Source organism: Enhydra lutris, unplaced genomic scaffold, assembly GCF_002288905.1.
Source record: "Enhydra lutris kenyoni isolate GAN:26980312 unplaced genomic scaffold, ASM228890v2 scaffoldscaffold2, whole genome shotgun sequence".
Classification (NCBI taxonomy): Eukaryota; Metazoa; Chordata; class Mammalia; order Carnivora; family Mustelidae; genus Enhydra; species Enhydra lutris.
In genome coordinates, this window is record NW_019154086.1 from 2,608,483 (window position 1) to 2,634,078 (window position 25,596).

The following is a 25,596-nucleotide window of genomic DNA, read 5'->3' on the forward strand; positions in this document are numbered from 1 at the left end:
AGGTGGCTCAGTGGGTTAAAGCCTCGGCCTTCGGCTTGGGTCATGATCCCGGGGTCCTAGGATCAAGCCCCACATCCAGCTCTCTGCTCGGCAGGGAGCCAGCTTCCTCCTCTCTCTCTCTGCCTGCCTCTCTGCCTATTTGTGATCTCTACCTGTCAAATAAAATAAATAAAAATCTTTTTAAAAAATAAAAATAAACCCAGTAAATCAAATGTCTTTTTTATCCTTTACCATTCAGACTTTCACCAGATAAAGCAAGAAACTCAATTTCTATAACACTATCAACACCATCCCATTACCACTATATAAATTAAGAGATCAGCACACTTTTATTTTTTTTCTCAGTGAATTCAAATCACAAACTATCCTTATTTATTTAAGAACTGTATACAACCAGAATAAGAAAATATTATGTGAATCATTACCACTTGAGATTTTTTAGTATGACCCAGCTGAACAACAGGGTCAGGAAAAAAAAAAAAGAAAGAAAGAAAGAAAGAAAGAAAGTGAAAAAACCCATGGATACCTCAGTTTTTGTTTAATGCTATTATACAGTGAAGACAGGTTTTTAAGTACATACTCCGTAATTTATTAAATTTCTCTCACAGAATATGACCTTTTTTATTTGTCTGTCTGAAGTCATGATTGTTACATGGTAAAATTTGTGTCAGTCCATAGTTCATATCTTTTGCTTCACGCGGTCTTATTTGTCCATTTTAAAATGCCAGCAAGAAGAACATATACTTAATATTTTCATAAAATCTCTCCTACATTGCAAGTTGAGGGATCGACAAGGCGTGTGTGTGGTAAGAAGGGAAGATTACATCAAGAGAGCTTAATTCCTGTCACCCCAAAGACCAGATCCAACCAAGAGAAAAAGTCTTCTATTTAAAAGGTGCAAGGCAACTGTTTTCCTAACTGCTCTTATTTCTGTGTTTGTGTCAAGGTTTGGGGGTGGGTAGGTTTGTGTGTGCATTTTTTTTTTTTAAACCAAAGAAGAGATTTTTTTGTGTGTAAAATTTACCACCGTGTTTTGTTTTTTTAAACATGATTTATGCTTTTAGAGAGGTTCATTTTCAGAAGAAATCTGAATGAGGACACCGTCTGTAGAAAGACATTCCAATGAACTGGTTAGGCGAGTAGTTGTTTGGAAGGAACACTGCCTCCGGGCTCATGAGGCAGATGGAGGTAGCAGTGGAGGAGTGGGGAGTAGCAGAACTCAGTCCCTTCTCCTTTCTCCAGCTCCAGACAGGATTTATATTCATGACTAATCTTCAGGAGCACAGTTCCTCACCACCCACCCCACCTCCACAAAAAGCACTGATGAGGAAGTACTCCTTTTCTCAAAAATGAAAATGTTGCTTTTGTGTTCTCATTTTTGCAAGTCCCACCTCCCCCTTGACCTAGAGAATAGAAGGAAAGGAAACTCTTTAGATGCCATGCCGCATAGTGATGATTTAGGACAGGTTTTGTTAATGTGTGTCAAACAGGGCACATTGGTTTATATGTTTCACTAATGGTTCTGGAAAATGTGTGTGTCTGTGCTGTGTTCCCATCAAAGTCACATAAAGACACAAAAGGACTGGTGGTTTATCTGTTACTAAGGATGAAGGGATGAAGTTAGCAACCAGTCTAATTCCATGCTTTTACACATAAGGAAAAGACTCGGAAGAGGAAGTTATTCATCTATCAACAAAAAGCCAATTAGTGACAGCAGCATGAGGACTAGAAGCCTGGACTTCTGATTCCTAGGCCAGTGGCTTCTCACTGAACCTCAGGACTGCTACAGTTTGGGTGCTTTTCAAGATGTAAGAGATAGTAAATTTACACTATAAACCCTGATCTATCTGCCTATGCCAAAAGACCTCCAAAGAGCTTAATTTTAGACATGATGTGTTAAGTCTTGAATCTAAAGAAGAGGGAACATACTGGAACACAGTGGTTTACCATTTTTGATGATTCACAAAATAGTTTTTTTTCCCCTTCTTCCATAGCCTTCTTAGTTTTCTTTCTATCTGATCAACTTCAAGCAGCTGAGTTGTTTCTTTTTCAAACTAAGCTATTGCTGGAAAGCACAGAAAATACCTTGGTTAAGTGGGGAGTGGACTGTATCTAATTCACTAGCAGAGGTGGTTCATGCCGATTCCGTTTGTCCAGGGCAGCCAACATCACAAAATCCACAATGTTCCACTAAAGTTCAGGTTATAGAAAAACATCTTGATACTCAAACCCGATATCTAAAAGAGAGGGCTATTTTTAAAAGCCATATTTTATAAGGTCATCTAAGTTCTAATTAGGTAGTAACATGCACTGGACTGAAGCATATTCAATTCCAAGACAAATCGTGTGCGTTTTGTATCTAATTTAGTTTCTGATTCACTATCCTATGCCATGGGGGGGGACACAACTGAGATGTTAAAGTACCCGCTCTCTTTCTATCTCTTTAAGAGGGTGTGGTGAGAAAAGCTTTGAATAACATCCATTAAGAGCTCTTCAGCTTCTTGGGAGGATGATAAGTAAATACAATGAAATAAGAACTGTGTGTGTGTGTCTGGTTTTTTTGTTTTGTTTTTGTTTTTCTCCTTAATCTATAGATGAATTATATGTCTTTCCTAAACACAAAGAATAACTTTGAGGCTCCTGGGTGGCTCATTCAGTTAAGAGCCCGACTTTTGGTTTTGGCTCAGGTCATGATCTCAGGGTGGTGACATCCAACCCAGCTTTGAGCCCAGCACTCAGTGGGGAGTCTGCTTGAGATTTTCTCTCTCCCTCTGCCTCCTTCACGGCACTCGCCCCATGCACACACACATTCTCTCTCTCAAAATAAATAAATTCTTTAAAAAAAAAAATCAACTTTGATAGACAAAAAAGATAAAAATGAAGCTCACATCACTGTAGACAATACACTTCTGAGGGGCACTCCAGTTAATCTATGAAAAGGCTTTTACTCTACAAACTAAGTCTGTCTGTTTTTCTCCTACCACATGCACTCACATTGAGATGTTACCTTTTACCTGATGAAGACTCCCCCATGACCCATCTAATCAGAAATAATCAATCCAGCTACTGCTTTTATCAGCCATGTTTTTTTTAATCTTTTTGTTTTTTATCTCTATTCCATTTTTTTTTAATCAACATCATTCTCATTTTCTAGTTAGTAGTCTATTCACCTATTCCCTAAAGTAAAGGCACTCTCATTTTCATCTATGTTCCTACTTTAAGAGCTGGGGAAGAAAAAGTAGATAATGAACAGGACCTCATCTGAAAAGAATGGTCTCATAGAGAGACCCAATCTCTTAGTCCTAACACACCTACTTCTCTTAACACTAAGCACATGACACTGAAGAGTTTGGGGTCACGTGCACGGGCAGGTACCTCCTCACCGCCAGCCACCATCCTCTAGTTGCCCACATTCTGAATCCTATAAGCAGTTCACCAAGACCACCAGGTTAGAATGTATCCCTGTTTTCCCTGACCTGACCCCAATTCAACTATTTGTCTATTTCCTTATTCCCCCTCTTCCCTGTTGGCTTCCAGCCAAATCAAATTGACCTTCCTTCCTTTCGATACACAATTTATCGAAGTCATTTATACATTTAACTCAAGGGGTCTCAAACCAATAGCCCACATTATGTGCTATGAGTCCAGGGAACTTAGGATAATAAGAATAATTTGCATTACTCTAAGTGAGGCAAGTATTCTTCAGTTCTTATTTATCATCATTTCCTGTTCTCCCGCATTGAATGCTTCCCACATGTAGGCTTGTTCCCTAACTCAGATAATTCTCATGGTCTCAAATACTTTCTCTTTCTCCTCTTTCACATGGCCAGTATGTTTCCTAAGCTTTTACATAGACATGATTATCAGAATTCTTGCTGAAGTTTGTCTGTATTCTCCTCTGGTGCTTAACACTTTCTATCTTGATAAGAATTGTTTGCGTCTCCTGTCTGGTAATAAATTGTGAGGTCCTTAGTTATAGAACATACTCTTTACTTATTCATTCATTCCTTAGAATATCTCAGGTATAGAAAGCAGCAAATGTTGGCTAGGTGCAGGATCACTGAGTTGCTTAATGCCTAAAAGTTATGATTCTTTTAGAGTATGATGTGAATACTGTTCCCAAAGTTATAAAGCCCAGCCATCATTGCTGATGACTAAACTGGTCCATTGTCTAACATGGGTACTCATTTGTTGTCTTGTTTATTTATCTCTCAATAGATAAACAACAAATATTTTCTTGGATATGATCATTTAGATCAACTATAACCTAGTTCATTAACTTCCTAACTGTCTCCCCCACTGATTTTAAGTTAGATGTAGTGACAGACTTAGCCCTTTTATTTAAACTTTATACCTTTAGCAGAGTATCTTGAACTTCGTAAATAATTAGCAAATCCCTGTTGAATTGACAAGAATACAAGCTTGAAATTTTAGTCTTTTTGCCAGGGAAAAGATTCTTATGAACCTACAATTTAAGAGAAAACCAGGTATGGGAATTTGTTTGACAATGTCTACTGATAAAGACATGAAGCCAACCACTTAATAAATATGTTTAATTACTTTTTCTAAACTGTTACAGTCTACCTTTTTAATTTCTCAGTGGCATAACCCATTAGAACTTTTCACATGTTTTAAGATGAGTCACAGCTAAAAATGTCTACTTTAAAATAGAGACTGGCCTAGATGTTTCTTCTCTGTCATTATGGCTCTGTCCCCTTGGGCAAGTCACTCTGCACTCAGAACCAAAGTTTCTTAACCTATAAAAATACGTATGTTAAAACACTGGATTGCACCAGTGTTTCTCCAACATCAGAATCACCTGGAGGCCTTATTGAAAGATTGTTGCCCTCCCTCTTCTAGTTTCTGATTGAGCAGATCTGGAGTGGAACCCAAACTATTTGCATCTTTTAAAGTTCCTGATGGTGTTGGCTAGAGACCACATTTTGAGAAAACTAAACTGTTTTGGAGTCCACACAGCTCTGACTTTATCACACGAAAGATTCAAGCCCAGGGATATAAGGGTATCCAATTCCAAAGTCTGGGTTCTGGTGTAGAGAATATTTTATTATGTTAAATTACTGAATGACACCCAAATAAGTGAAATACTATTTAGTAATTAAACTGAAAATGTTTTCTGTGAGTTCTATGAGACTGAATGGATGCCAGAGTATAAGAGCTTTTAAAAGAAATCTGCTTCAAATTTTGACTTAATTTGAAGAAAACTCAACTCTGTGTAGTTTCAAATGCAGGGGAGGGAGCTTAATGGATTTTATAGAATACTAGTGTGTCTTCAAATATTACCTTCTTTTTTTGAAATATAAAAATATAAATCCATGCAAATATTGCTTTTTTCTGCATCAGCAATTGCTCTACTTGGGATTCCTAATTTCCTGTTTCCAGATTTATCATATTCTATAAGTAACAGTAATGACCATCACCACTGAGAGGTGACCTTGTACAAGATGTTGTTACCTGCTTGACATGTCGTGTCTCAATATGCTAAAAAGCTCTTCCCTGGTATGTTACCAATCTCATCATCCTCATTTTGCAAGTGGGTAAACTGAAGCTCAGAAACAAACCAGGATTTAGCCAAGGTCATCCAAGTAGTGAATGAGAGATCTGAATTCAAATGCAGACAGCAGCTACTCCAGAGCCTGAGCTCATCAACACTGTCTCTAATAAGAAAGGGAAAGGCGGGTCTACAAATCCAGAAAGTTAGGTTTAATCCATAGTCAGCCATAAACCCTAATGGACACACTGGAGAATTCTACCCTAATCAACTTGGATATTAGTTTTCTCATCTATTAAAGGAAGGCTAGAGTAGAACTATATCATGTCTACAATAGTAGTCCTAAGTCTACTATTCTAGAATTTTCCAAGTTTTATAGATTAAACAATATTAAATAAACTGGTCACTGAAGGAATGAACAGGTGACTCACAGCATATTACTTCAAACAAATCAGATCCTCTCTAAATCAGCATGCTAGGATTTCAGACTCTTCGGTTTTTAAGAGGATGTAAGGTCAGAATCAGCTCCTGTGTTTCTGCTGAAATCCCTTTCTGTTTATTTGCCCTCTTCAACTTTGTCATTCTGAATGCATACACACTAAGCACAGTGTCTTAAGTAACATTGCTGAGGTTACACCAAAGACAGGTGTTAGGGGAACTATTTCCCTAGGGCTATCATTTCCAACTCTCCCTCCTCAAAAACAGAGGGAGGGGATAGAAGGAAAAGGGTTTCTTTTCAGATTAAACACAGCGACTGCAAACACCTTCCCCTAGGCAATAAATTCTCTGCCAGTGCGTGCTGCAGTTTACCCAAACACCAAAGCAAAAAGCAAACAGCCCCTTTTGTAAGGGAGGAGCTGTCACCTGTCAAATGATGTTTGTGAATTTCTAGAGGAAAAAAAAAGAAAGAAAGAAAGAAAGAAAACCCTTTCCCTTATTTTATTAAGCAGACTGTTTGTTCAAGGTTTGAAATGCATACTTGCGTTTAAGGTAAAAGTCCCTGGCTTGGCAATCTTGAACAAAGTGGTGCCTTCTGATTGGTTACACTGCACAAAGAACAGAACAGGAAAACAGTCTGCTCTTCTGGGGACACCTGAACTCAGTCTAAACTGAGTGGATACTGGGCCATCTCAGAAGCAACATAAGTAACTACAAACCCATCTTCCAAAAATTGGAGGGCTTTTTCTACACAGAATATATTCTGTTTCATTTGTTTTCATAGAACTAATAAACAAAAGCTTATTTGGTACAAATTACGGTTGAATGATTATTTTAATGGTAGTAGCCAAGGAGTAAGGGTAGTAAAGATCCTAAGAGCAAGGGTTAAGAAGTGCTGCACAGAAAAGTAGAAAGTGTTATGCGCATCCCCATGTTCAGGGCTAACCCTAGGAAATATACATATTTCCTAGGAAATAAATATGGAAATATATAGGGATATATATATATATATATATATATATATATGCACACACACACACACACACACACATACATATATATTCTGTGTACTCTTCTTTCTTCACCGTTTCTTCATATTGTTCCCAACCTGGTGAGGTCTGCTTACCCCACCCAGAGATGCTCCATTCTCCAAGATGTCTTCCTCATCTCCAGTCAAAACTACCATCCCTTCCACAGAGTGTAATCAAAGGTATAGAAAGAGGGACTGTTTCACCTCTATGTGCAAATGACTAGAATCTCCTTTAGTCTCCTAGATGTATTTGCATTTTTAAAGAAGAGATAGTTTAACCAAAATTGATTCAAGTTTATAGACACTTCCGCACAGTTATATGAGTACAAATTGAAAAGAAAAAAACCCATGAAAAGAAATTTGATAATAAGTATCAGTAACACTGGTGTTCGTACAATCTTACTCGATAGTCACACTTCTAAGTATCTAGAGCAAGAAAATATTCTTTATATAAATATTCTTCTTAAAAAAAATCTGAGTAAAGTAAGAGTTAAATAAATCATTATATATCTGTATAATGGCATAACATAGCAATTAAAGTTGTCATGAAGACTTGTAAATAAGCGAAATATGTTCATCATTGAATGCAAAAAAATAAGTAGGTTATAAATTTATATATGACATGATCCAAATGCACATTATAAAATCTGTTTCTTCAAGGAAAAAACTAGAAAAAAAAAACTAATAGTCTTATAACTTATCACTAAGTAGAGATTACATATGCTTTTGATACGAACTTTTAAATTTCGTTTTCATCAGAGCAATTTATTAATTTGCATTTCATCATGAAAAGTAATATATATTTACTTAGAGTTCTTATTAAGAAAATAGACGAGTGATAATAAAAATAATTTTTAAATGGCTACATTTTTATATGCCAGGAACTTTGAATGAAAACAAATCAGATAATGAAATAAACCACTGCAATTCTCTGAGGCCAGTGATAGGTATTATTGTCTATCCATAAAAATGAAGAAAGAGCAGCTCATAGAGATAATCAAGTTCACACAGCTTAAACTGGTAAGGACAGAATTCCAACCACAGTGTATCTGGCTAAAAGTCTTATGTCAGAATTCTAAAGTAAGTAATAAACTGTAAAATCCTGTTACATAGAATGTAATCATCAAAGTAAAAACAAGAACAAAAAACCAAAAAACAAAAAACACCTTTTTTTGAGTTTCCCTACACTGAACTATAGAGTTTTTCTGGAAGACCTAACAAGGAAAAAGTAGAGATGGGAGAGAAATAGGACACTTGAAAAGGAATGAGAGAATGTGTGGGAGGAACAAAAGAGTTTAGTAGTGGAAATGTGAGGGTGGCTCTGGAAGCCTAAGGGAGAGACCATGTAGGAAGGGAAGGGAAGGGAAACAGAGATGCCTTCCTTCAAGGGAGCTCTTGATATTGGTATCGGACTTATAGTTGGCAGACTATGCATTTCAGATGCCTGGGAGACCAAGAACATACAAAAAATAATTGCTGGTTATATGACATATCAAGGATCGTACCCCTTCCACCTTTTGAGGCAGGAGAAGGCATGTAGGAAGGAAATTGAGAATTTCTGAGTGACTCATACAGCATTGCTGTTAACCAGCCCCTTGTAGCCTGAGTAGAGGGAATTACTGAAGAATACTTTGTTCACAGAGTATGTGCTTCATACATATATACATATGAAGAATGAAATTTATCAAATGAGGACAAAACAATTGGCATATCAAAAACCATTTTGACACGATCCTACAATTTTAGAAAACATCTATAGATGTGGCTCAAATTGAGTTACAGTGAGTTGTGTGTGTCTGCGTGCATGTGTGTGTGTGTGTGTGAGTGTGTGTGTGTGTGTGTGTGTGTGTAGGGAGGGAGGGAGAAAAGGTTGGTGGAGTTTATGGAAGAAATGTTTATAAATTTATGTTCAATAAAAATTCAACAAATTAGAGCTCCGACATGGCTTATGATCTGCTTAGAAAATAGAAGTACTTATATCTCTTTGAAAAAAATCATTCTGATGAACAAAACTGTACCTGGAATTCTTGTTCTTCTGGACAGTATTCAGTCAGAATTGTAACTATGCTATGAAGGAAGAACAACATCAATGATAAATATCCTATTCAATAAAATACACTTATTCTCTTGAGTTTTTTAAAAATATATTTGACAGTTGAAAACAAAAATTATAACATTGTCTGATGGAGTGTTCAATGTACACAGATTTAATATATATGACAACTACAACATCATGGGGGAGGATTATTCAACCAATATTGTGGCAAGTGTTCCACATTCCATTTGAAATGGTAAAATATTGATTCATAATAGACTATGAGAAATTATGAATATGACAATCCCTAGGGAAACAATTTAAAAATATGCAAAGAAATACAGCCAAAACCAAGATAGAATAATTAAAAGGAAATACTAAATATAGGTGAAGTGATCTTAATAGTGGCAGAGAAAAGGAAAACAAAAGAGCAATGGAGAGAACAAACACACAAAATACAAATGGTATATATTATATACACATATATATACACGTAAATGTTACAAATACACCAATTAATAGAGATTGACAAAATGGATAAAAAGTGACCAACTATTCATTGCAGAAGCAACTCACCTTGAATATAATGATAAATACAGGTTAAAAGTAAAAGGATGAAGAAAAGATTTATCATGAAAATACTCAAAAGTTAGATTGGCTACATTAATATAAAAACAAAGTAGACTTCAGAATGAAGTATATCACAAGGAATAAAGAGAAATATATAATGACAAAAAGATCAATTCACCAGGAAGATAAAAACAATACACCCCAAAATAGAGTTTCAATATATATGAAGCAACAACAGACAGACTTGAAAGGAGAAAGAGATAAATCCATAATTGGAGTTAAAGACTTCAATTTTCATCTCTCAATAATCAATAGAACTAGTAGACTGAAAATAAGCCAGGATAGAGAAGAACTGCATAATATCATCAACCAATGGCCCCTAATTGACATTTTTAGAATACTCCAGCCCAAAAAACATCATTCACAGTCTTTTTAAGTGCCCACAGGCCATGCATCAAGATAAACTATATCTTGACTCATGAAATAAACTCATGAAATAAATAAAAAATTTTGAAAATTTGAAATCATACAGAGTCTGTTTTCTGATCATAATAGAATTATATTAGAATGCAGTAATGGAACGATAACAGACAACACTGGAATACTTGGAAATTAAACATGCTTGTAAATACACAAAAAGAAAGCCTTAAGAGAAATCAGAAAATATTTTAAACTGAACAATATAAAAATACAACATAGCAACATGTAGGGGATGCCACTAAAGCAGTGTTTCATGGGAAATTTATAAATGTAAATACTAACATTAGAAGACAAGAAAGATCTCAATGCAATAATCTAAATTTTCAATTTAAGAAACTTTAAAAAGAAGAGCAAAATAAACCCAAAGGAGCAGAAAGAAAATAAGACCAGAAAGTTGAAAACAGAAAGACAATAGTGAAAAACAGGGAAACCAGAAAGCTAAGTTGCCTTTTTGAAAGATCAATACAATTAATAAGTCCCTAGTGAGACTGATAGAGAAAAAGAGAGGACACAAGTTACCAATATCAGAAATGAAACAGGAAGATATTACAGATCCCACAGACATTAAAAGAGTAGTAAGGGAATCTGGAATGATAAGGGAATACTACAAACAATTCTCCATATAAAAATTCAGAACTTTGATGCAATCAACATATTCCTTACAAATCACTATTTTTTTAAAATATTTATTTATTGATTTTAGGGAGTGAGACAAAGCGCTAATGCGCATCCATGGGTGGGAGAGGCGGAGGAAGAAGGAGAAGGAAACTCAAGCAGACTCCATGCTGGATGTAGAGTCCCACATGGGGCTCGATCTCACAACTGTGAGATCATGGTGGTGAGATCACGACCTTAGCCGAAGCCAAGCGTCGGGCACTTAACCAACTGCACCACCCAGGTAGGTACCCCTACAAACCACTATTTATGAAAACCTGCCCAAGATAAAATAAATCATCTCAATAGTTCTGTAACAATTAACAGAACTGAACTTATAATTAAAGAGCTTTCCAAAAAGAAATATACAGGCCCAGATGGTTTCATTAGCAAATTCTTCCAAGCATTTCATAAGAAATATCAATTCTACATAATCTTTCCCTGAACATAAAGATACCTCACACAAAGCACAAACACAGAAATCACCCTGAGGTTCATGAACAATAAAACTGGCAAGATGAAAATGACCATGCTTCATAATTGCTAGTACCAGCTCTCAATGGTGAGCTTAACCCTCATTTGCTTTAAACTATAGTTTCTTTCCTATCTGAGTCCAAACCTTTAAAGCCTACAAAATTCTACCTGGTCTTATCATTTTATAGATATGATAAACACTGCTATAATGAAGTCTTCATTTCTGTATATATGTGTATGTGTGTGTACATATGTCAGTATGCATGAGTGTGTGTGTGTGTGTGTGTGTGTGTACTTATTTACATATTTTAAATTGTTTTGTGAAGAAAATTCCTAGAAGTGGTACATACCTTTAGGTACCTAAGGATGAAGGGTAAGGACCTTTAAAATTAAATAAATTAGAAGGGCAAATTGTCCTCCAACTACATCAATTTATATTTCTGCCCAACGTGAATAGATTTTGTTTCCCAACATTTTCATCAGCACTGGATATTATCAATCATTTAAATCTTTGCTGACCAGGTTGATGATAGTCTATGACACAACCTGGAATGATAACCAATGAGACTCATTGTTGGAATTCACAATATTTTTTATTAGAGAGAACAAATATCCTATGTCTGTTAAACATCTGTGAATTACTTAGACTCTTTGCCAAAGAGCAGGGCTTCATCTTTCTTTTATTAATTTTTAAATATTTAGTTTATTAGGGCCATTAAACCTTTGCCATGTGCTATAAATTTTTCAAATTTGTATTTTGTCCTTCTTTCTATAGAAATTTCTCCTTTGCCAAATGTTTGAATCTTCTCTTAAAACTTCTGCATGTTACCTTATAGTTTTTTTTTTAAATAAATTGTTTTCATAATAGTTATCAAAACTTGGACCTCTTTTCCTTTCCATGTTTTGATCAATTTGACTCCTATTTCAAGGCCTAAATAAAAATCACCTTCTCTATGACATTTTGCCAGTCTTTGTCAGGCACAGTAAATCATTTCTTTTGTGTGTGGCTTTAAAAATACATACATATGCATAATTTTGTACACATTGGCTCATTTGCTGTATTATGCTGTTCTCAAAGCTACACACCATGATTTATCCATCTGTATCACAAAGAACATAGCATTCAGTAAGTATTAAGGAAATGCTTATGACTAGATCTAGTATATATACTTGAAATCTTAGAGGAATCTTGGATCATTTAAGATATAGGGCAGTATGCTTGGTGCTGTGGCCTAGGCTTTTCCAAAACACAAACACACTATCTGCTCTTGGGAAATGCAGAGTTGAAGAGATAAAGACTCTTCATGTGTATCTGGGATGTTACAATAAGAATTTACGAAAACGGATGGTTTTAGATAATTGCCACTCAAATCATGAGGGAAAAACCCAATTCAACTAAATAGGGCTTCCTTTAAAGCACCAAGAATGAATAAATGCAAAAATAAAAGTTATGTAGTTTCCATCAATCATTCCAGGAGAACATTTAAGTATTGATGCCCTTATCTCCCTCTTGAAGATATGGCAGGCATGTTTAGACAGTTTGTAAATAAGGCAAGGCTGAGATTTAAAGGAAATATTAGTAGAATCAAAAGCCAACAGGATCTTGGAAACATAGGCTAAATTATGAAAAAATTTTGAGAAAAAACCTCATTCACTTTCATCTTCTAATTCAATGTAGTTCATTTTTCAGTGACATTAAAATCATTCTAATGAAGAAGGCATATACATTCTCTGCAATTCGAATTTCCTTTGTTAATAATCAGAGCAAAACATTATGATTCCATTTCATGACTAATTACTAAGGTAAAGGTTGTGTGAAAAACATCAATAAAAATGGGATGTCATTCTCAATTTCAAGATTTCTGTCCTTAATAATCTGACATGTTGTTTCATGTCCACAGATTCATATTTCTTGCATAGCGAGAACATGCCTGGCAGAGATCCCAAATTTTTAAGATATTATATGCAAAAGGAAAGTAATTTACGTGCAGTTTTAGAACTACTTAGCTATGAACTTATACATAAGGAAAGTGAAAATATGCTACCAAGCATCAGCAGCTCTGTTGGAAGAACTAGGAATCTAAGCGGATCCCAGTTCTTACTTTCCAAACCAGAATACTAGTTATAGGATCTTGATCATGTCCCCCATTTTGCGACTCCTGTTGCTGAGGACTGCCACTGTTACATATTCCCATCTCTGTGTCCTAGTGGACATAGATGAGGATGTGGACATAGATGAGGATGTCAGAATGGTCATAAGACAAGGGAAGACACAGGATTCATACAGAACTATCACTTACTAGCAATACCTCACTTCTTTGCATATTAAAAACAGAACAGCCACAGAGAGGCAAGCGTATGCCATCAAGTTCCTTCTCCCTCAACTTGTAGCTTTCTTTCAATATCATTGTTCCTAAGTGACCCATCACTGGAAAAAAAAAAAAATCACATTTCATTTTGTTTTCCAGCTTTTTCGGAATCATCTCAATCCCTTATTCTTTTCAAAGTTTCTGGGTCTTATTTCCTGACTTTGTGTTACCTTCAATTTAAGCTGGTAAACAATTTCAAGCTTGAAGGTGCTAATAAGTGATGAGACAATTGTTTTATCGTCCATCACTACTGATGGTGACCTGTGCCTCTTCAGAGGAGGCAGTGTTGAGACTCTACTATAGGATTCTCTCATGGGGAGAGGAGTGGTTTCTCCACTTGGGCATCCCTAATGCTCACAGAACAGACAGGTACTTAACAAGAAATAGAGCTCAAGTTCTTCTCAAAGTTCCTCTCCAGTATCCTGGAGAAAAAATGAGAGAAGAAAAGATCGAGTTGAGTAGTATGGGTAGGATATTGACACTGATGTTGTGTGCACATGTCATCCTAGAAAAGTTTTTTAACCTTTTTTTTTTTTTACTTTGACTTATTAATTTCTAAAGGAACAATAATATTTTCTACCTCACACAGAGATTAGGAAGATTAAATAAAAGATCAGACATGTTAATCACCACCAAATATTGATGCTTAAGAAAAAGTTGTTTCCAAAAATTTGTAGTTTAGAATTATAACGGGAGAGTCAGGAATCAACTTCAAATTGAACATGCTCTCTTTCAATCAGGTCGGTCCTCCTAGTGGCATTATTAAAAATCTATTTCAAAGAATCAATACCGAGTGTGTGTGTGTGCGTGTGTATAATAACTGACACTCAGGAGAAGTAGGTTGCAAATGGATAATCCTTTTAAATATCAGTATTTCTTAAATAACAATAATCTCCAACCCATAGAGCAGTGCAGTCTTAGCTAGATACCTATCAGGAGGGCAATGACATCTATGTATTTTCTTGACTTATTTTCTCCCCTTCTTCATTCTTTCCTTTTCTAACACCATTGTAGAGTTTCCAAGACTCTTGTTCAGATACTCCACTAGGATTTCTCTAAAGTTTCCTTTAGCTGGTTTATAAAAGCACCAAAATGGACTTTAAATGATTAAAGTTTTTTTTTTTTCAAATAACAAATCTGGATACTTTCTAACAGAATTGAGAAAACAGTGGAAGTAAAGAATAAAGTACCTAAACAGCATACCTTTTTCCACACTGACAGACCATAGTCACAAGGGAAGGAACATGAGAGGCAGAGGGGACAGGAAATTTGGTTGTTATGACTGTTCAAGAAGAAAACAGTCCCCTGACTGGAGATATTCTAGAACTGTGCTTCCCCAAAACTAAACACATGTGGTCATTTCAATTTTAATTAACTAAAGTTAAAATTAAATTCCTCAGTTGCACTAGCCACATTTCAAATGCTCAAAGGATATATGTGGCTAATGACTACTGCATTGAACAATGTAAAAGAGAGACCATTTACATCACTGAAAGAAAGTTCTCTCGGACAGGACTGCTTAAGAGAGAGCTTTTTGACTTTTTTAGATAACTTTCAAGTCTCATTTCACAGGACTTCAAATTTTCCTGAGGGTCTATTATGTGACTGTAACAAATGCTGAGCAGGACAAAATATGGTCCCTGTCCCCTTGAGACACAGGGAAATAAGCAATTATAATATTGTACAATAAGTAATAGGACTAAAAATAGACCTAGGTTGCTTTAGAGGAATGGTCTTTAACTCAAACTGGTGGCAAAAAGAGATATGGAACTTTTCCCAGAGAAGATAGGATAAACTAGTTGTTGAGGGATAGATAGGAGTTGGCCAGAGGGGGAAAACAAAGCAAAAATTAACATAAAAACAAACAAACAAAAAACCAAGATGTCTAAGGAGAAAATTTCAAATATAAAAAAATAAGAAAGGGAACGGCACATTTAGAAACCACATGCTTCAGTATATGAACATGTGTGAAATAAGAGTAGAAACCTTAAAGTAAAAGGCTTGAGTTTCCATTCAAGCTTGGTATAAATTCACTTGCTTTTATGAGTTCAGGAATCAGAACAGAAAATTGCTGGAGAGAATATCTAAAGAAAGATTTGCCTAGGCTTGTGCTACTATCAAGAGGTGATATTATTAAGTGAATTAGAGATATCCTAATTTCAAAGTCACTGTCAAATCAGAATTTACCCCTACTCAGGTTTAATTGTAACACATTCCAAGACCTTGAGTGACTTGCCCCTTGGATTTATTAATCTTTCACTAGCTCGAATTTGAGAACTGTATCAATATTGGAATGGAAGGGTCCACTGACAAATAGTTATTTTCCTTTCATCAACTTAGTGGCAAAACATCAGTGTATTTATAAAGTTACAATTTTATATTTTTGGTTGTTTCCTGTTCTCTTTCCTGACACAACTTCTCCCAATATTAAAAAAAAAAAAAAAAAGAAGAGAGAGAAAAAAAAAGTACAATCCAGATTAAAATATATATATATACATATTATATATGTTATATATATTATATATATATATTTTTTTAATCTGGATTGTACTTTTTTCTCTCTCCTTTTTTTAATATTTATATAATTGTAAATTATATAATATTATTGTATATTGTATACAAAATTATTGTAAATTATAAATATATTTATATATTGTATATATATATTATATATAACATATATATAATATATATATATTATATATGTGTGTATATATTATATATATAGTGGAAAATTCTAATAAAATCTTCTACCAGGAAAGAAAGGCAAGGTATTTTTAAGGGGATCTCCAAAATCATTTCCACATGTGATTTATGAAATCCCCACTTTGTTTTCTAGTAGGATTTGTTTGTTTGGGGTGTGTGTGTGTGTGTGTGTGTGTGTGTGTGTGTGTGTGTGTTTTACAGAAAAAGCAGCAGGATTTGTATGGTGAATGAATAATTTTTTAAAAATAAGACAAAAAGCCCCCTAGCACTATGCACTACACAAATACAGAAAATTTCATCTAAACATTTCAGATAAGTATTTTATTATTATTAACCCATTACACTCCTGGTTTACCCCTTTTACAGATGAGAAACTGAAGCCTAAGGTCATGAGTGCTCAGTGGAAAAGCACTCCTTCCCCCACAAAATACTATTTTATGTATTACTTACCTTCTTTCCCCTTATTCTATTACTAGGTACTCAAATCGGTACCTAGATTCACACTGAATTTACTTCCTCCTTCTTTATTTAAGAAGGATCATTCCAGGAAAAGAGGCAGTCTGCTATAGTATAGATAGAATTTGGATAGAATTCAGATCTAGACTGTGGTTCTGACTCTAACTCGACCTCCTGTAAAACCCTGGAGTGGTACCACCTTCTCCAAATTGGGATAGATATAAGGAAAAACTCAGATAAAGAATGTAAAGGACTGGGCACCTGGGTGGCTCAGTCACTGGATGCCTGCCTTCGGCTCAGGTCATGATCCCAGGGTCCTGGGATCGAGCCCCGCTTCGGGAAGCCTGTCCCCCCCACCACCCCCGCTTGTGTTCCTGCTCTCGCTGTCTCTCTCTCTGTCACATAAATAAATAAAATCTTAAAAAAAAAAAAAAAGAATGTAAAGAATTATTCTCAACCCACATTCCCCATACCAGTGGAAGCATGTGCTGTAAGAAGAGTTGAGCACAAAATCCACAAACACTTAAGTTTCTCTCTGCTCACCACCTTGATTCTCTGCCTGATGGCCTTGCCCATTCAGGGCCATCTGCCTTTTCATATGCCATGAAATACACAGATTTCACAGAGAAGTGGATGGGATGGCCCACAAATTACAGAAGTTCCTGCCACTCACCCACATGGGGTCACTGAGGTCCGAGTCCTGCATGCGGATACAGTCCATGCTAATCTCGATCTTGTTTCTTGTACCATTTTCTGATGGCTCATCCACAAAGTTCAAGTCAATGGGCTGAACAGAACATATGGGCCTACCATAAAGGACAAATGAAAGTGTGTTAAACAAGGAATGGGACTAAATAAAACACAAGCACCCGGGTGGTAACAAGGAGCTCTCTCTGTTTCAAAGCTGGCAAGGCTCATTTGTTGGAGTCAGAGACTCTAGGTTCACTTCGTGGCTCAACCACATGCCAAATGAGTCATCTCAGGTGGTTCAAGTCCTATTTGTACAGTGGGAATCATGATCCCTGACCTTCTCAGAGAATTGCTGGGTAGAACATGGGAGAGAAAGGATGCATCAGGAAATGAGTATTTTAAACCCTATCCCTTGATACTCTTATCTTCCTCTGAATTTACTTACTTATCCAAACTTGATCTTAATAAGGGAGAAAAGAATCATTTTCCTAGCAAGGCATAAATGACCAACAAAATTTAATATTTTACCTTCCCAGTGGGTATTTGTGTTGAAACAGCAAATAAGAACTTTTAAGCCAAAGGAACAGATTTGGGGTATCAAGGGAGTCACTGGAGAAGTTACTTAGAGTTAGGCAGGAGAGCCCCCAACTTTTATTAATTTAGATTCAATTAATTAACATATAATGTCTTATTAGTTTCAGAGGTAGAATTCAGTGATTCATCAGTTGCATATAATACCCAGTCCTCCTTACATCACGTGCCCTCCTTAATGCCCATCACCCAGTTACTCTACTCCCTGACCCCCCACCCTTCCAGCAACACTCAGTTTGTTTCCTATGATCAAGAGTCTCTTATGGTTTGAGGAGAGCCCTTCTGATATTCCAAAATTATACCACCTTGGAATAATGATCTTTTGATGTAAACCGAGTAAACCTCTACTGAATTTTGAATCCAGAAATACTATTGGAGGAAATGAATTTTTCCAACAATAGTGACTGAATTTTATCGATTTTAGAAACATGCCCTAGTAAGCAATATTTTTTTTAAAGATTTTATTTTTTTATTTGACAGATAGATCACAAGTAGGCAGAGAGGCAGGCAGAAAGAGAAAGGGAAGCATGCTCCCTGCTGAGCAGAGAGCCCAATGCGGGGCTCGATCCCAGGACCCTGGGATCACGACCTGAGCTGAGAGCAGAGGCTTTAACCCACTGAGCCACCCAGGTGCCCCGTAAGCAATATTTTTATACTCTCTACCTATTTATAGTAATTCAAGTACAACATATTTTGGCTTCTTTGATACTCACTGTTCCAGAAAATCCCAGATATGCTGGAAGACCTCTGGACTGAGGAATTCATTTGTCTGTGTGCTCTGTGACATAGTGGATCGGTAATAACTTTCTTTCCAAGAGAAATGAGCTGGGGTTTCTACAAACCTTAATAGGACAAAAAGTAAATTAGAATTATAGTTTCTGTATTTAGGATATTGAATATTAAAACTAAAGCATACTTAATCAAGAAATCTCAGGTAAATTTTCAAAATCATGCAGTCATATAAAGCAAATTTCAGAAAGTTGCATGGTTGGTGTTTTGTTGGGCAGTGTCAGGGATCCCTGGCCATAAAGTCAGATAATCACATCCTCTATCAAATTCTTTTGTAACTAATAATTCTGTTACACTCTACACTTCCACTACCCAGGATCCATGTTCTGAAGATTTCAGAAAGAAAATAAACATTCCCTCATTAAGTCTGACAGCCAGGGTGACCTATTATTAAACCTGTTTTATAAACGTCTCAACGGATTATCTGTCCATTCTGCCTCCAGCTGGTAAAAAGCAGAATCAGAAAACAGAAAGGAGTTCAGAAAATTTAAACTTCATCCACAGTAAAATCACCCCTCTCATAACTACTTTCTTAACATTGTGCCCAGGGAAAATAAATGCAAACCTCTGAATCTAGATTTTTTTTTTAATCCCTGCTTAACTTACTTTGATGTGTGTGTGGGTGGTTTTTAATTGGAGTGTAAAATTCTGTGTTGGACTAAAGGATAGGTACACATCTGAGTATGCTGTAAATGAATGCTATTTCCGTTTGTTCCATTTTGTTGCTGTCCCCAAGTTTGCCTTTACTTAAACAAAACAAAATAAAACAAAAACAAAAATAAACAAAAAAAAAAAACCCCTCAATCCCTATATATGTGAAGTAAAATGCCAGCTTTCTCAGGTGGTGCTGTCTCCAAGTCTATGTATTATCTACACAGATCATCTCAGTCTACGATTCATTGTGATTATCAGTGGACTAATTTTACCCCAGGATGAAATTAGCTAAGCTCTTAATCATTACTGTTAATATTATAAAGTGTTAATAAATAGTGTACTAAGATAGTCAATCATCTTAAATTTGCAAATGAATACTCTGGTCTAGTTACAGAATAGAAGATAATAACATTGGGTTTATTGTTGATAATCCCCAAACTATATGAAGAAGCACAATCATTTACTCAAGTTAAACACATAGAATCTATTATTTACTAGCAAGAATAAAGGTCATTGAAAATAAACAGCAAATAAGACTGTCTCACTCTCTAAGAAGGTACAGAAGGTAAGACGAGAAACCAAACCTCCAATAAATATAGTAAGAGTCTATCATCTCATCTGAGGGATCAAAGAAAGAGCCTTAAACAATCTGAAGAAATTAGCTCTGCCAGGTAAGGATTAATGATATGACTGAGCAGTCTAGGGTAACAGCCATAAACAAAATACTAAAATGGAAAATAACAGTGTATGTGAGAAAATCGCAAGCAACTCTGTTTGCACAGTTTAAGATCTGGGGCAGAGAGTGCCAGAAAAATAGAGCTGGGGAGTGAAGAAGATAATTATATGCTACGTTCAAAGAAGCTTAAATATTTCAAAATTTCTAGTTTTTGTGAAACATTTCTAAATGAACTTTGTATTTTGAGATCAATATAGATTCACACACAGTTGTAATGAATTACACAGAATTCATGTGCCCTTTACATCATTTCCCCCAATGGTAAATCACAACTTACACAACCCTTAAGAATATTATAATCAGGATATTGATACTGCTACAATCCACTGATCTTATTCAGAGATTCTCAGTTTTACTTGTACTCATTTGCGTGCGTGCACAAACACACACACACACACACACACACACACACACACACATGTATTGTGAATGTATCTAGTTCTACACAAGTTTTGGATCACACGTGTAGATTGGCTTACCTACCACCACAGTATTAAAAAGGATTTGAAGGACAAGACTAACAGAATACCTCTCATATTGATAAATCTGGAAGCTGTGTGGAAAGGTTTATAAGCATATCAGTTTATGGGCAAAGTGGTTATACCAGTCCAGGGAAGACAATTGGATGCTAGCAGAAGTAGGGATGGAGAAAGTGTGGACAAATTCATTTATCAGTGAGAAGGTTAAATCAGACATTGCTGATGTTATGTTCACATTTTCTCTCCTGTTTCTCTCTGACTTCAAAAAGACCATCCCTGGATTTCTGATGTCACCACTAACCAGCTGCAAAACTGTGGAAGAGCCTCCCTGCTCCCTGAACTTCAGCTTCCTTGTTTGTGACACAGAGTTGCCTCACAGATGCCTACGCTGTCCTCAGTGATTTCCTCCCCACAAAGCATTTCCTGGTCCCTTACTTGAAATAATCCTTCTCCTCCAAACTTTCCTGACCTTTCATTGTGACTCACCAATGCTAATCAATCCTATTTTACTTGTGCAACAATTGAGTGTAGAGGATTTTAAGTAACTTGAAGGCAAAGCCCATATCTCATTGAATTTCTTAATTTTCTGTTTCCTTGAGGTTAGAGTGAAAGGAACATGGGTTTTGAAGTGAGACAGACTTGGGTTCAAATTTTAGCTCTACTACTGACATACTATAAAGTCATGGGCAAGTTACTTAACCTCTTTGTACCTTATTTTCTTCAGCTATGCTTCCTTCACAGGGTGGTTGAAAGTTTTGCTTGAAATAATGTGCTACACATTTTCTATACAATACCTGGTAGTCAATACATTGATTGGATTAGATCAAATATATAATCTGTACCCAGGAAATACTTGCTGAATTGAACTAACAAAATAGCATATTTGAAAGGCCCCTTAAAGCTGTAAAAATGTCACACAAAAGTAATTATAATCAAACCTGAATTAGCCCTCATTTCTCTGCAGTTCAAATTGTTCTTTCTTTTTCTGTGTCTGTAGGCCCAAACGGTGTTCCCATTGTCTCTCATTTTCTCCTTGATCACCTTTATCTCCGGTTTGCTACACTGAATTGGGCAACAACCCCTCCCCACCTCTACCCCCACTCCAGAGCCTAATGCTTTAAGGGGACTTGATTACAAAAAATGGGAGTGGGGTTTGGAATAGATTAGTGGCTTTCAAATTGGTTTCACCAAACTCTAGGGTTTCTGGTGCCTCAGTGGGTTCACCAGATGTAAAGAAATGTCCCTACTGGTAGGACTCCAGACACTCCTTAATGCCAGCAAGTTTGACTTTTGCCTGTCTTAAGTACATTAGTGTTCCAAGCAAGATTTTATCTGAAGAAAAGTTTCTGTTAACAATTTAAAAATCCGTGGTCTCAGAAGATCTTCAAAGTGTCTCCTGTGCAAACCGAGAATGGATTCTTGGTTTCTGAATAAAGATGGCAAACATTATTGAGAGAAAGGAAGGAAGGAGATCAGCTAGTGTCATAGGGCAGGAAGAGTGAGCTAAAGCCTTCCCATCTTCAGAGGCTTTGCCTTTGGGTGAATCTCAGTATCAATTACTCATAGAACAATCACTCTGTTCAAATGGTTTTGTCAAATCAGTCACACCCAAAGATAGGAAGTCATCACTTTTCTTTTTTTTTCTTTCCAGCTTGTTTTTTGTGGATGACCTCTCCTACACTCTGCATTAACTCAGAACGAGAAAAAAAAAAAAAAAAAAAAAAAAGAAAGAAAAAAAAGAAAGAAAATAAAAAAGAAAAAGAAAAAGAACCCTACTCTGTAGAATGTGACCTGAAAACCCCAAAAGGTATTTCCTAATAGTCTGCCTTCCCTCCTGCTCTTCCTGTTCTGTCCCAGAAGTCACCACTCAAATCTCTTACATTAAGTTTCTTTCAGCACTCCCTCAAAATCTCCAAATCTACTATTTCAGAATTCAATACAACCTTAATTTTATAGAGAGATTTTAGAATTAATAGGCTTCCGAGACCATCTAGCTTACTTTTTTTCTTATTTAATAGATGGAAAAGCTAAAATCTAAAAAGAACCAGTTCACCCCAGCTATATTGTATTCAACATAGATCTTTACCCCAGTCTGGGAAGAATAAACTGATGCATCAGACATGAATTACTCAACCTTTGGCCTCTTGAAACAGTTCCCATACTTAACATTTTCTGGGTATTTAAAACCTGCCTACTCCCATTTAGGATATCCAAACTCAATACTATGAAAGTAGAAGCATATTTGATTAGCTATCCTCTAATTCCCTTAACAAAACAAAGCAGCATTTAATAGTGATGCAAACCAGAAACTCACTGGCTGTTCCTAGACTTCTGACTAAAAGGCTCCTTTGGCAGGAAGTCCTTCCTTTTGGAAGAGAGAGAATGAGGCATGGGGAATTCCAGGAAAGCAGATCTGGAGGGCTCTCTCAGTAACTGTGCGCACACTTGGAAAGATGGTGTCACAAATGAATCTAAATCTTTGAGGACCACATAGAATGTCAAAGTAGGTTGTGCCTTTAAAGACTGTCTAGTCTTGTTACCTTATTTCACAAGGAAACGGAGGCTGAAATCTGAAAAATTTAGCCTAGATCCACTGCCATGCTAGAATATTGGTTAATGAAAGCAGACTGTTCAATATTCTGGAATTTTCCAAGCCAGTTGTAAACATAGTCATTATTGTAATTTATTATGAAGTATTAAACTTCAAATTAAATTATATTAAAAGCATTTTATTTTACTATTATCTGTGTTCTTGAAAGCCATTTAAAAAATAATGTAGTGAAATTGTTCAGATTAAAAAAATCCTCTGTGAATTTATTGCTGTACTCATCTAATAATGTATTTTAGTCCAAGGCTTCTGTGCAAAGGACTCAACAATACCTATTGTGAGTATTACATGAAAGGCTATGTAGGAGATTTAGTAATGAATGAGGCATGTATCTTGCTCCTTCGATAGTTTTTCATAGCTTGGTGTCAGAAATAGAACACTTCCAATATTTGTCTAATTTTTACCTTTTGTCATAAGCTTTTGTGCTCCTAATTTTCCATTGGACTGTGACCTCCTAAAGAGCAGAAAACCAGCATGGGCCATTCATTGGTCTGTGTGTGATTGGCAGGAAAACGATTGTCATTGATTATGACAGGAGTTCATTTCACTGGGCCTGCTTTTCCAGTTTTCCACATGACAATTTTAAGCTCAGAGAAGATAAGGAAATTGTTCAAGGTCACTCAGCTAGTAAATGATAGAGCTGGGCTTGTTATTTATTTATGATAGAGCTGGGCTTTAAATTTAAGATTGTAGGACTTCAGAGCTCATACTTTATTAAATTATATATATTATACACACATGGTTCTAGTTTTCATTCATCTCAAAATTTGAGCAATATGAAGTATTTTTCATAGTTCAGAGGATTTTTTTTTCTGTAAAAGAATAAAATTTCCTACTGATTCTGTCTCAATCACAAGAGTTACCCTTTTTTCTTCGAATGAACAGGAAATGGTGTGGAAAAAAACAAGTACTGGTCAGTGAATGATATGGACAGAATATCTGTCCTTTCTGCAGATTCTCAATATTGAGATTCTACAGATTCCCAATAGGAGTTGACTCTCAAATGTAGTGTAAGAAAAGACAGCTGAGGTCCTTATTGTTCCAGGGAGACTTGAATACTCAAATACTATAGGAATAACCCTAGTTCTCAGAGAGAAATGATTTAAAACTCTGAACCTGACTTCTTCTGTATATCCTTGTACCCATCCATCTAATTTCTCAATCCATCACATTAATGCCAAAGCCTTTTGTACCAATCTCTTTGGATCTTCCCCAGAACAAGTTTTCCAGTTAGCCTCAGGAGCATTCCAAATCACATAAATCTATTTTTATTTTCAGTTTGGAAACACTTCTATATTTTCAGTTTACTCTGATATTATGATAACTATTATGATTATTAATTGTCATACTTAATTTTAGGGATGCCAAAGAGCATCTTGATGCCTTTTAATGAATTGCCTCATCATTACAATCAACCATGCCCAAGAGCCCTGGAGGAGTAAATTTATTCATATACCTGAGATATGTCCACCTCCGGAAAGCTACTTACATAAGCTAAACCAAGTCCATTAACAACTTTTCTTCATTAAATGGAATTCTTTCCTTTTCAACTTCATGCTGAAAAATGACCAGTCTGTTCCTTATCTCTATTCACCCCATCATCAAACCCATATGCCAGCTTCACTCCTGGCAAAGAAAAGTTACTTGGGCAGAAAGCAGTATAGAATATATCTTATGCCTTGAAATAGTAATTTGCCACAATTTGAACAACGAAGTGTCATAACCAAGAAATTTCATTTTATATTTTATTAGTGAACTAATGAACTAAATTCTTAAGAAAGTCTCTTTTGTATCTTTCAATATCTGTTTATCCTTCATTCTGCCATAAGTAGTTCACTTCCCTTTCATATTCAGAAGACTTTTCTCTTCTCACTACCACCTTTCTAAAGATCTGATTGGCCACAGCTTGCTTCTGCCATAACCCTATATTGTGTACACCAAACTCCCAATCCTCCCAACAAAGTCTATATATCTAGTGTCAACTCATCAGTTGCTAACTCTGAGGGAGTGATCTTTTCTTCTCTCAAGTACGAAATCCTCTAATTCCCATATTTTGTGTCTCATTCTCTATCCTAACCAATTGTGCCTTAAAAGTAATGATTTCTCTGACTACAGACCCCATCTCTTATACCCTCGGCCCACTGTACCTTCCTCCTGCCCTCATTTCATTTGTCAGCAGTCTCTCCCAACTGATGTGTGATCATCAGTCTTTCCTCAACAGGATTTTTATCATGCTTCTCCTTCCCTGACTCAGAATTTACAATCACTCATCTTTGTGTCCTGGACAAAATCTATTCAGACCTCATCCCTCATCTTTTTTATTCCTTT

General features: G+C 36.0%; 1 protein-coding gene across 6 annotated transcripts in view; it reads right to left on the bottom strand.

Annotated features, from left to right (window-relative positions):
- The window catches only part of LOC111147588 (tumor protein 63), a 224,840-nt gene that overhangs the window by 120,770 nt on the left and 78,474 nt on the right, over positions 1-25,596 (bottom strand). For 5 of the 6 annotated variants that reach the window (XM_022503712.1, XM_022503721.1, XM_022503740.1 and 2 more), the window contains exons 2-3: positions 18,716-18,844; positions 17,395-17,527 (exon numbers count right to left, since the gene is read on the bottom strand). In XM_022503712.1, coding sequence (XP_022359420.1) covers positions 17,395-17,527; positions 18,716-18,844 — 262 coding nt within the window. Of the gene's footprint in view, positions 1-17,394; positions 17,528-18,715; positions 18,845-25,596 lie in introns of those variants that run through there. The other variant, XM_022503759.1, reaches the window with a different exon arrangement.